The 12,734-nt window shown below is 35.1% G+C and overlaps 1 protein-coding gene across 4 annotated transcripts in view; it reads left to right on the plus strand.

Annotated features, from left to right (window-relative positions):
• The window catches only part of RC3H2 (ring finger and CCCH-type domains 2), a 49,328-nt gene that overhangs the window by 4,795 nt on the left and 31,799 nt on the right, over nucleotides 1-12,734 (plus strand). For all 4 annotated transcript variants that reach the window (XM_025887968.2, XM_025887970.2, XM_025887971.2 and 1 more), the window contains exons 2-4: nucleotides 1,789-2,086; nucleotides 4,657-4,774; nucleotides 7,712-7,945. In XM_025887968.2, coding sequence (XP_025743753.1) covers nucleotides 1,856-2,086; nucleotides 4,657-4,774; nucleotides 7,712-7,945 — 583 coding nt within the window. In that variant the 5' untranslated portion in view covers nucleotides 1,789-1,855. The remainder of the gene's footprint in view (nucleotides 1-1,788; nucleotides 2,087-4,656; nucleotides 4,775-7,711; nucleotides 7,946-12,734) is intronic.

Here is a 12,734-nt window from a genome sequence, read left to right on the forward strand (position 1 = left end):
GTTTCCTACTAGTTTCCTGTTACACAGTGTGATACCCTAACCCACAAAATTAGCATTTCCAAACAGGTGGCCATTATGAAAAAATAGATGCAGTGTCTTGTTTTGATAAATATTTTATTGGTTCAGGTTATTAAATAAATTAGGGCTCTGAGTAGATTTAATATAAAATGCCTTCTCCCTCAGAAGCCTTTTCCTTGTATAATTCTACAGCCTAGAAAACTGAACATTTCAAATGTAAAATAGCTTCAAGAAGTGATGTGTTCACCTGTTCAGTGCTCATCTCTAAAGTTGGAAGCAGACTAACTGGGTTTAAGATTGATGGCATTAATAGATGTGGCAATATAAGGGTAAAAGGTATAAAATAAGTATAACTTGCAAGATTTGGCTAGTTTAAAAATAAAGATATTAGATACTTTACATTAGAACTGTTTAAGGAGAAATTTGTACAGGGAGCTTTTTATATAACAAGCCCTGTGATTCATTTACCAAGATATTTTTTGAAACCTTAGCTTTTGTGAACATAAAAGCAAAATAAAGGCTAACAGAATTCTTCATTTGGATGTGGGGATATTGGAGAATCAGTTATATACTTTTCTGTCTTGAATCTGACTATAGTTTTAAACATCTGATTTCTGTGGAACTAAGATATTTGGGTTGGTAAACATTCTTATGAAATAAAGTAGTGGCTATTTAATTGCCCTAAATACCTAGATATCTGTTCACCAGAGAACCTTTGTCAGACTTATGTAAGTTTTGAATTGGAAAATAGGAAACATTTGTGAAATATAGAGTGTTCAAGTTAGGTATCTAAAGATTTTAGAATGCAGTATAGTTTTGATACCAAATATTTTATCACAAATCATGGAATAAACATTTTAATCTTAGGAAAAAGAATTCTGTCTTTTTTTTCCATGTGCCTTTTAATCATATGTAAAGATAAAAATTTATATTTTGTGTTTTTTTCTGTTTAGAATTATTAGGTGAGAATATTGCTTCTTCCATATCTTGCTCATTGGACCTGACAGTTTGGGGTTATGTATCTGTATACCTCTCTCACTAAAAGATATGTTTTGTCAAAAGTATTGTAGGGAACCACATTCTAGATTTGTAAGATAATTTTTTTTTAACTTTGGCACTGTATTTCTGTATTTTAAGGTTAGCATTTTTTTTTAAATTTTTGGACAAACTGCTCTGTCATCATCATCTCACATACTTTGATTTTCAGTACCTTTGTTAGGCTCTTAGTCAAATCTTGACCAGACATTTCCTCTTTTGTGAAGCTGCCAAGTTGAACATATCCTTATCTGACTTGGTCATTTCAGGTGGCTGTTTCTTCACACTTGACTCACTATGATATTCTTTGGATCAATAGTTTTCAAAGTCCAATAACTCTTAGACCATTTCTTAATATATTTGGGGGTAGTAGCTATCCAAAAAACCTAAGCAATCCAAAGTAATTTGTGTTCCTAAAAATGAAACATGGAAAGTTAATCTACTTATTTGATGTGGTCATCAAGAAAAATACATAAAAGCTTTGATAGTCAACTATTCTTTGAGCAACCAATATAAATATGTTTCGTTGAAAAGGACACTATACAGATATTGTTTCTGGACAAAATTTCAGAAATTTAACAAAGTCAGCAAATTAAAGAAAAAGACATCCAAAGCATATAAAATTATTCAGAGTATTTTAGGTTTTGAATCTGTGATGGTTGACTTAAACAGTTAGCTCTTAAAAGGTGAATGATGAATATTATGTGGTTAATTCTTACTTTTGTCCATTTCCAGCTTACAAAACACTACACAGCAAAATAATGATCTGCTAGACTGCTAACCCGAGCATCCAGCTTCCACAATGCCTGTGCAGGCAGCTCAATGGACAGAATTTCTGTCCTGTCCAATCTGCTATAATGAATTTGATGAGAATGTGCACAAACCCATCAGTTTAGGTTGTTCACACACTGTTTGCAAGACCTGCTTGAATAAACTTCACCGAAAAGCTTGTCCTTTTGACCAGACTGCCATCAACACAGACATTGATGTGCTTCCTGTCAACTTTGCACTTCTCCAGTTAGTTGGAGCCCAGGTAAGCTTTCAAGATTTTACTAATTTGGTATATGTAATAATTATAGACCTTTGTTCATTAAGGGGTACAAAGTGTGTCTAGTGATACTTGAGACCTCAAAAATATTCAGTATATCTGATGTCATGATTGTATTCTGCAAAAATTTTCTTTAGATAATATCATAAATTCTTATGCAAAACCACAAATTCCATTATAGTTATGTGTTTGTGTTCAGTGCTATGGTCAAAATTTATGTTTATAATTTATTTTGGTGGATAAGGAACATTTTTAAATAAGCGTGTTCATTAGGTGATATGAAAAGAAATATAATTAAAGCTTTGGCTAGATACCAATCAACTGGGACCCTCAAATGGAGGTTTTGGAGTTTTTTTTAACTTCACTTGACTTTTAGGATGATATTACAAATGAGAAAATAAGGTCTATTTAGGAATGAACCAATTTCCAGAGTATCAGTACCAAATTCTTCACAGTTTTTTATGCTCATGTGTTATAAAATTAATATTTCTTGTTTATAATCATTTTACTGAAATCAGACCAAGACCCTAGACTTATAATAATTTCCATTTAATAAAGGCTTACTTTGTTAGGTATGATAGTAAGTATTCAACAACTATTATTACTAATTCTTTCCATAGCTCTTCAGATAGTTATTATCCCCATTTTACAGGTAAGGAAGAAGATAAAATTCTGTACATCATGCACTATATATTAAAGCAAGAAAGGACTTTTCTGTTTAATCACTTCTTAGAAAATTCAGTGAATTAAAAATATTCCATTCTTTTAGTACCTTGATATTTGAAGTTTTTCTTTTAAAACATATTTTCAATGTTCATAATCCAGTTAGACACTGTGAAATCGAGATGTATCTATAATCAATAGTATGTCATAATTGGCAGCAGTTTTTCTTAATGGCACATAAAATAATAGTGCCTTTTGCAAACAGTGGCATCTTAGATCCATAAATACTATAGACTGTAATAATACTAGCTACCTGCCATTTATTTAGCGTCTGCTATATAGGTCAGGTATTATGTTTTGTCATTTATAAATGTCCTCTCAATCAGGCTTAATAGCCTACAGGCTTATACAGTGTGATTTCTGTTACCTTTAAAGCCCCACCTGCTACTACTGACGTCATTCTTTCTGCTTAAGCTATATTGCTTCCTAGCCAATTGTTAAATATGCCAAACATGTTCCCACCTGAGGGATTTGGTAGCGACTGTTATCTTTGCCTAGAATGTTTATTACCTCTCCTCTTTCAAGTCTTTATTCAAATGTCATGATTCCCAAGGAAACCTATCCTGACCACACCTGTTAAAATTGCAGCCCCTCTCCAGCACTCCCAATCCCCCTTATCCTTGCTGTGTAGTTTTTACTGATCACTTTCTATCATACTACCTATTTATTTATTATGTTTTTTGATTTATTGGCTCCATCCTCTCTCTTCACGAGCATGTAAGCTCTCCAGGGGCAAAAAATTTTGTCTGTTTTGCTCACTGATAATTGCCTAATGCCCAAAACGGTGTTTGGAACATGTTAAGTACTCCATAAATACAAATATATTTTTTAAAGATTTTATTTATTTATTTGAGGGAGAGCAGAGCGAGAGAGTGAGCACACGAGTGGGGGGGAAGGGCAGAGAGAGGGAGAAGCAGGCTCCCCACTTGAGCAGGGAGCCAGACGCAGGGCTCAATCCCAGGACCCTGGAATCATGAGTTGAGCCAAAGGCAGACAACTGACTGAACACCCTAATATACTTAATAAATACAAATATTTGTTGGATTAAATTGAATTTTCATGGTGGCAGTATGAAATAAGGATTTTCATCTCCATTTTTCAAATAGGAAAACCATGAGTTGGAGCAGTTAAGTGATTTACTCAAGATCACTCATGGAGGTGGCAAAGCTGCAGTTTATGCCCAAGTTTTGACCTTTCATTAAGGTCTTGGGGCTTCTGGGTGGCTCACTCAGTTGAGTGTCTGACTTTTGACCTCAGCTCATGTCTTGATCTCAGGGTCATGAGTTCAGGCTTCACATTGAGCTCCATGCTGGGCATGGAGCCTACTTAAAAAAAAAAAAAAAATACTGTGTCTTGTGGTGTTTCTATTCTACAAAAAGGGGACAGACCATTATCAATAAATATAATAAGTAAATTATATAGTGAGAAGGTGTTAAGTACTTTTTTTTCTAGTTATCTTGAAATACCTTTTTTAAAGTTGCAAAAAAATAATGTACAGAGAACCTGTATAACTTCCTGCAACTTCCCCTAATGTTAATATCTGTCAAAATTATAGCATAGTTATCAAGCTTAAGAAATTAACATTGACAGTATTATTAACTACCTGCTGCTTTCTCCATTTATTAATACACCGAGCCCCTGCTATTAAGTATAGTAACCTTGGTTCTTGGAAAGCAGTTTGACTAGGTGTTCGGCTTTAATTTTACTTAAACTACTTTGATGTATTGTCTCTGTATTATAATTTTTATACTCACTAAGATTATTATCAAATATATAAATAACAGTTCCATGAGCTGGATGAATGTCTTTCCTCGATTTTTCTTTGTTTTTAGGTACCAGATCATCAGTCAATAAAGTTAAGTAATTTAGGTGAGAACAAACACTATGAGGTTGCAAAGAAATGTGTTGAGGATTTGGCACTCTACTTGAAACCACTAAGTGGAGGTAAAGGTAAGTTCATAAAAAGTCTTTTTACTGGTGAGCAGGATTTGGTAATATACCCTGTTAAATTTTGAGATTTATTTTTTTAATTTTTTAAAGATATTTATTTATTTGACAGAGAGAGAGAGCACAAATAAGTAGAGCAGCAGGGAGAGGGAGAAGCAGGCTCCCTGCTGAACAGAGAGCTTGATGTGGGGCTCAATCCCAGGACTGCGGGATCATGACCTGAGCCGAAGGCAGATGCTTAACCGACTGAGCCACCCAGGCGCCCCTAATTTAAGTTTTAAAAGTTTGGACAATTCTTGGAAACTGAAAATAACCAATATTGTTACTATTTTAAGAATTCGTCAGACACTACATATTGAGATTTCTACAGTTCGTATTCATTAAAATAATAGTGCTGTAGCAGCATATTAATTTTAATAAGTCCTACAAAGACAATTTCATGTATTCATCCAATCATTCAATTTTATTGAGCATTTAATAGTGGTTAGGGTCCCTGCCTTCACAGATCTCAGTCTATTGGGGGAGATAGGCATATAAGTGCAATAAATTATTTTAAGTGTTGTGACAGAAACGGAATTCTATTTTGTTCATCACCGCATACCCAGTGACCCATGCATCATAGATGAATCAATCAAGTATTTATTTTATATCTGCTCTGTGCTTTGCACTGTTGAATATTGAGGACATAGTGATTTCCTTGAGAAACTTAGTTTATATACCTCATTCATTCAGTTGTTCGTTTACTGAACAGATATCTAACAAGCATGTACTCAGTGCTGGGCACGATTTTGGTATTTGGCATACATGAGTAAAATGCTTGCCCTTATAGCACTTAAGTTTTAGAAAAGGGAGAAAGTATAGTAAACAAGTGTAATAAAAAATTATATAGTATGTTACAATTGATTGTTATGAAAGTATAATAATACATTTAGAGGGATCAGAGATGTCAGGGTGAGGGGACAAGGGCAGGTTGCAATTTTACAGAAGTTGGTTAGTGTAGGACTCATTAAGAAGGTAGCTTCTGAACTTGAGATGAAAGAGGTGAGATAGTTAGCCATGTAGGTTCCTGGGAAAAGAGTGTGCCAGAGAGGCAATAAGGACCGAGCCACCTGGGTAGCACAGTCAGTTAGGTGTCTGACTCTTGGTTTCGGTTCAGTTCATGATCTCAGGGTCCTGGGATCGAGCCCCGTGTCAGGCTCTGTGCTCAGCAAAGAGTCCGCTTGGGATTCTCTCTCCCTCATAGTCTTTCTCTCTCAAATAAATAAATAACTCTTAAAAAAAAAAAAAAAAGTTCCAGAGAGGCAATAGCAAAATCCCCAAGGCATGCCTAGTATCTTCAAAGAAAATAATAGGAGTGTGTCTGAAGCAGTGTGAGTTAGGGGGGGAGCAGAAGGACATAGATGAAGGAAGTGGTAAGACCAGATAATGTGCAGACTTGCAAGCCATTTTAAAGATTTGAGCTTTTACTCCAAGTGAAATTGGGGAGTCACTCTAGGGTTTTAAGCAGAGGAGTGACACAATATGACTATTGTTTAAAGGATCTCTCTAGTTGCTCTGTTGAGAATGCAGTGTAGAAGGGTAAGGGTAGGAGCAGGGTATTGGCTTATAGGCTAATGGGCCAAGAGTAGCAGTAGAGGTAGTAAGAAGTGAATGGTGTGGGTATATTTTGAAGATAGAGTCAAGAGGATTTCCTAAATTATTGCACATAGGGTATGAGAGAAAGAGCAGAATCAAAGATGACTCCTGGGTTTTGGGGTCTGAGCACCTGGAAGAAGAGATTGCCATCAACCTAGACAAGAAATACTGAAGGTAGATCAAGTTTAGATGGGAAGATCAGGAGTTCAGTTTTAGTCATATTATGTTTGAGGAGTCAAATCTTCATTTGGATGCTATTGTGTAACCAATGGATATATGTTAAGGAATGAGGTATAGAAATTGTACGTTTGGGAGTCATTAACATATGGGTAGTATTTACAGCAATTAATAAGGTTGGCTAAGATCAGGTACGTGATAAATGTAGATAGAGAAGGAAAACTGAGTCCTGAGGCCCTTTAACATTAAGAAGTCAGGAAGAAGAAATGAAATCAGAAAAGAAGACCTGGAATAAAAGGAAAGAAGAAAAGCAGGAGGGTGGAGTGTAAAGAAAGTGTTTAAAGGAATTAGGAGTGGTCATCTGTGTTCAGGGCTGTTGAAAGGTGAAGTAAGTTAAGGACCGAGAATTGACCATTGACTTAGCAGAGTAGAGGTAATTGTCGTGATGGGCAGTTTTGATGAAGTGATAGTAGCAACAACTTGATTGGAGTAGGTTTTAAAGACTGTGAAGCAAGAAATTTGGAGATAGCCAATATAGACAATATTAGAGAATTTGCCACACAGGGGAAGAAAGAAATGGGGCAGAGCCGGTAGGCAAAGAGGGATGAATAAAAAGATATATTTATTTTTAAGATGGATGAAATAACAGCATGCTTGTTTTTATTGTACGCTGATGGAAGCAGTCAAATAGAAGGGGAATAAGTAATGATGTGGGAGAGAGGAAAGAATTGCTGGAGCATATCCGTGAGTCAGGGAAAGGGACTATGATCTAAGAGCTTGCCATTAAGTTGTATTTCTAAATATCATGTATACAATAAAATTAGAGCTGTTATTAATCATTTTGATTAAACATTTCATTAATTAACTGGATGAAAAATACTAAATAAACCCGAAGTACTCTCTTGAGAGACACATGCAACCCAGAGAACAGGATACCTAAATAAAATTTGAAATAACTGCAAATTAGACTCCTGTTACCACAGAATAGTAATAAACAGATTCAGAATACTCTTGTTGTTAAAACAGTGGAAGGACTCATTACAAATTATGGCTTCATAGTTAAGTATGGGTAATGAAAAGTAGCTTGTCTTATTTAATAGAAAATACTTTGTTTCCTTTCTCTTAAAGGTGTAGCTAGTTTGAACCAGAGTGCACTGAGCCGTCCAATGCAAAGGAAACTGGTGACACTTGTAAACTGTCAACTGGTGGAGGAAGAAGGTCGTGTGAGAGCCATGCGAGCAGCCCGTTCACTTGGAGAAAGAACTGTAACAGAACTAATACTACAGCACCAGAATCCCCAGCAATTGTCTGCCAACCTGTGGGCTGCTGTCAGGGCTCGAGGATGCCAGTTTCTAGGGCCAGGTAGGATAGATCACTATCTTGTCTCTCTTACTGGCTATCAGGGCAAGAGGATGCCAATTTCTGGAGTTAGCTGAGAATCCCCAGACTCAACCCATCTTTAGTTATACACACAAATCTTGACATAATTAAAGATAAACCAGTTTTTGTAATCATAATCTATGTGATAGTACTGTAACATTTTAGAATAAATTTCTCATTTAATCTTTAGCAGCCTTCAAAAGAAGTGACACAGATCCGCTTTTACAATTTAAAGAACCAAATTAGAGGCCTGAGATTATACAGGTAGTAAGTAAAGGAAAAGTATTTTTTTAATAAAAAAAATTTTTAAATTGTCTTTAAGACTTGGAAAACAGAAATTGCACACAAAAAAATAATCACTGGGGTTGAGGCCTTCATAGTTATTACCATCCAAATTCTATTTAAAAAATCTTTACCTATAACAAGGTTATGAATGAAGTACACTTCTCTGTTACTTTTAGAGCTTTATTATTTTACCTTTCTGATTTAGAACTATAGTCAGGTAGAATTTTGTGTGTGAATGTGTGTGAAGGAAACTTTTTAAATAAGTGACATTGGGACAACTGAATAGACGTGGAAAAAGATAAAATTGGATATATTTCTTATACACCATAACTACTTAAATTCCAAGTAGGTCATAAATATTTGTTATTAAAAAATAGATCATACAACTCATAAAGAATACAAGAGTGAATTCCTCTATAACTTAGTATAGGAAACACTTTTTTTTACTCCAAATGCAGAAGCAGTAATAGAAAAGACTGATATATGACTAAATATTTTTTTAATTGCATCACAGAAAATAGCACAGTAAAAAAATTACAAACTTAGAAAAATGTATTCTATCTCAAAGGACTAATATAACTAATATGTAAGGTACTTCTAAAAACTCAGAGAAAGATACCAACCACCCAATTGAAAAATTGGCAAAAGATATAAACAGAAAATGCACGAGAAAAAGTAATGTAAATGGCCCTCAAACATATAAAACATACTTAGTGTTTCTCATATCAAGAGAAATATTCACGAAAATTATATTGACCATTTCTCATGTATCAGATTGGCAAAAATCAAAAGTTTGACAGTATATTTTGTTGTCAGGGCTGTGGGAAAACAGGTACTTTCATCCAATAACAATGGGAGTACTAAGTGGTAGACATTTTAAAGAGGGATATTCCGCAATATCTACCAAAATCACCTATGCACTTGTTCTTTGGCCTAACAGTTCCATTTCTACAAATCTATCCCAAAGATACAGCAAAAAATACAGAATGCATAGTTTTGTTTTGTTTTTTTTTTTAAGTTTTTATTTAAGTAATTTCTGCACCCAGCATGGGGCTCAGATTCACAGCCCTGAGGTCAAGAGTTGCATGCTTTTCTGACTAAGCCAGCCAGATGCCCCCAGAATGCATAGTTACAAAGCACTATTTGTAACAGCAAACATCTGGAAGCAACCTGAATGTCTATGAAGAAGAGACTTGTTTAATAAACAGGTATCTGTCGAAAGGAATGAGGAAGATGTGTATGTTCTGCTAGGGTGTGATCTCTATACATTTAAAAAAAACAAAAAAAACAAAAGGGGCACGTGACTGGCTCCGTTAGTAGAGCATGGGACTCCTGGTCTCAGGGTCATGAGTTCAAGCCCCATGTTGTGTGTAGAGCTTACTTAAAAAAAAAAGGAAGGAAAAGAAACAAAAGAAAAGAAAACACAGGTGCACCTGGGTGGCTCAGTTGGTTAAGCATCTGCCTTTGGCTAAGGTCATGATCCCACAGTCCTGGGATCAAGCCCCGCATCAGACTCCCTGCTCAGCGGGGAGCCTGTTTCTCTCTCTCCCTTTGCTGCTCCCCCTGCTTGTGCTCTCTCACTCTCTCTGTCAAATACATAAAATCTTTAAAAACAAGAACAAAGTGCAGAATAGTGTGCTTATTATAATATTTTTTATCTAAGAAAGGGAGAGAGATAAAACCATTGTCTACTTTTGTTTATATTTTCCAAAAGAAACAACAGTAGGAGATATTTAAAAGTAATAAACTTATATAGAGGAAGGAAGCACCAAGAGAAAGCAGACATGACAGAACTAGACCTTGTTGAATGTACCTTGTTTTATACTTGGGACCCATGTAAAAGTTCTATGTAATTATAAAACAATTTTTAGTAAAAATAAATTTTAAAAGTTTAATTAAAAAGAATAAGACACAACAATACCTGAAAATAAAAAAGCTAAAACTACATTAAGTTGGTAGCATATTCATCAGGAATGAATTATTACAGGTGACTTTGGAACACAGTGTTTTGATTTTTATATCCCCAGTGGGATATATAATCCTAGGGTATATTCAGGCACACGGTAGGATAAAGCAAGTAAGTAATTAAAGTAAGTAATTATGTTAATGCCATCAGGAACCAAGATTTTCAGCATTTAAAGGAAAAGATACAAGTATGAAATCAGGGTGCCTGGGTGGCTCAGTCAGTTGGGCGTCTGCCTTCGGCTCAGGTCATGACCCCAGTGTCCTGGGATCGAGCCCCGTGTCAGGCTCCCTGCTCCTTAGGGAGCCTGCTTCTCCTCCCTCTGGTCCTCCACCCCCTCTCTTGTGCTCTCTCTATCACTCTTGCTCTGTTCTCTCTCAAATAAAATCTTTTTTAAAAAATATGAAATCAAAGAATTTATGTAAAAACCCTTTAGTTTTAAATTTGAATTGTCAATGTAAGTACAGGCTCGTTTACTTTTCTGTCTCTAAAAATGTGTATTCCCTCGATCTGTCCATTCAAAAGGACTTAGAAACAATGAATAGCCATAGCACCCAGATTATGACTCTTAATAAATATCATTGCCCATTAAAAAGAAGCAGGGCTCTTTAGTCTTTAGATAATGCCATATTCCAGTTCTAGGATAGCAAGTACAAGTTAAACCTGGGAATTCTTGGGCTAGAAAGCAAAAAAGCTATCAGAGATCATTGGCATCTTGTCATAATTAGAAGTAAATTTGAAAGGGCTTCCACTGGAAATGAGTGGCACAGTTCAAACACCAAAATGAATAATGATGGTAATGGATTGAAACATAAAATATATGAAAATCCATGATTTTGTAATGATGGTATAGGAAAAATTAATTGGTTATCTTTGGCAGTTCCTATTAATGCCAACACATTATTCTAGAAATTGCAAAAGAGTAGAATAAAAATCAAGCATGTTTTTTCTGCCTTGCCTTTACAAACTTTTCAAGGACAGTTTCTCAGGGTGTTGAGAGTAACTTCCTCTTTTAGCAAAATTCCAGCTAATAAATTTAGAAAAAAAGTGTCAAAAGTAGAAAAATCACACATTTGCAACCACAAATGAATTAGTGGGTCTACACAAGAATTATTAGTAGCTGTTAAAACCATTAGATGTAAGGTTGCTGAGAAAATTAACTATAGATGCCTGAGGCCTGAACCCACTGATCATTACCAAACCCACTAACATTACTAAAAGTGAGACATCTAGACCTTAAGTATCACCTTACGTAATATACAGAATAACAAGTTTGCTTGGCAGAAAAAAACAAAACCTCAAAAAATAAAAACTCATTATAATCAAGCCTATAGTTTACATGAAATAAGGAGGATAAATGAACATATTTAGAAATACTTTTAAGTACAAAATTAGCCAAATCAAGAATGTTTAGAATTGTTTAGAAATCGGGAATTGTTTAGAAAAATGATTGTTTCTTTAAAGAAATCAGAGAAAACCTGAATTTTCTCCTAAATGGGTGAGTGAAGGGTAGTGGGTAGCTAGTATAGATTTTTTTTTTTTTAAGTTGAGAGGCATATTAACCAAAAGCAATATGGACTTTATTTGGGTACTTACTAAAGCCAACTCTAAGAAGAAATTTTTGAGACCATGGGAAAAAATTCAACGCGAACTGGATATTAGATGATAGTAAGGGTATATATTACTTTTTTTAAAATGTGATAATGGTATACAATTTTTTTGGAAGTCCTTACATGTTAGAAATACATAATGAATTATTTAAGGGTGAAATGCTATGTTGTGTGGGATTTACATCAAAACACTCCAGCCAAAGCAAACTAGAAAAGTGGGTAAGAACTGGCAACAGCTATCTTACGGGTTCATATGATCTCTACTTTTATGTATGTTGAAAATTTACCATAATACAAAGTTAAGTTGAAAAATAATTTTAAAAATCCACATCTATATGTATTTTAAAAAAATGCTGTTTTTGGATATTTCTTCATATTTATTTACTTGACCCAAGAAGCACTAGACTAAGTATCAAATATCCTTTGTTCTACCACTCAACAACAAAAAGACAACACAATGTAAAAAAATGAACCAAGGGCATGAATATACATTTCTCCAAAGAAGGTACACAGATGGCCAAAAAGCTTGGAAAGATTCTCAGCGTCATTAGTCACTAAGGAACTGCAAATCAAAATCACAGTGAGATACCCCTTCACACCAGCTAGGTTTGCCGTAATCTAAAAAATGGAAAGTTGTTAAGGATGTGGGTGAAACTTGGGAAGCAGAACGGTGCAGCCTCTGTAAAACGATTTGTCAGTTCCTCATAAAGTCAGAGTTACCGTATGACCCAGCAGTCCCACTCCTTGTGTATATATCCCAAAGAACTGAACAGGGATTTCAAGCTAATGCTTGTACGCCAGTGTTCACAGCAGCATTCATCACAATGGTCCAAAGGTGGAAGCAATCCACACGTGCATCAGCTGATGAATGGATAACCAGATGTGCTTTGTCCATAAATAGAATATTATTCAG

This window comes from Callorhinus ursinus, unplaced genomic scaffold (assembly GCF_003265705.2).
Source record: "Callorhinus ursinus isolate GAN/ISIS: 27379988/994484 unplaced genomic scaffold, GSC_fseal_2.0 scaffold24, whole genome shotgun sequence".
Classification (NCBI taxonomy): domain Eukaryota; kingdom Metazoa; phylum Chordata; class Mammalia; order Carnivora; family Otariidae; genus Callorhinus; species Callorhinus ursinus.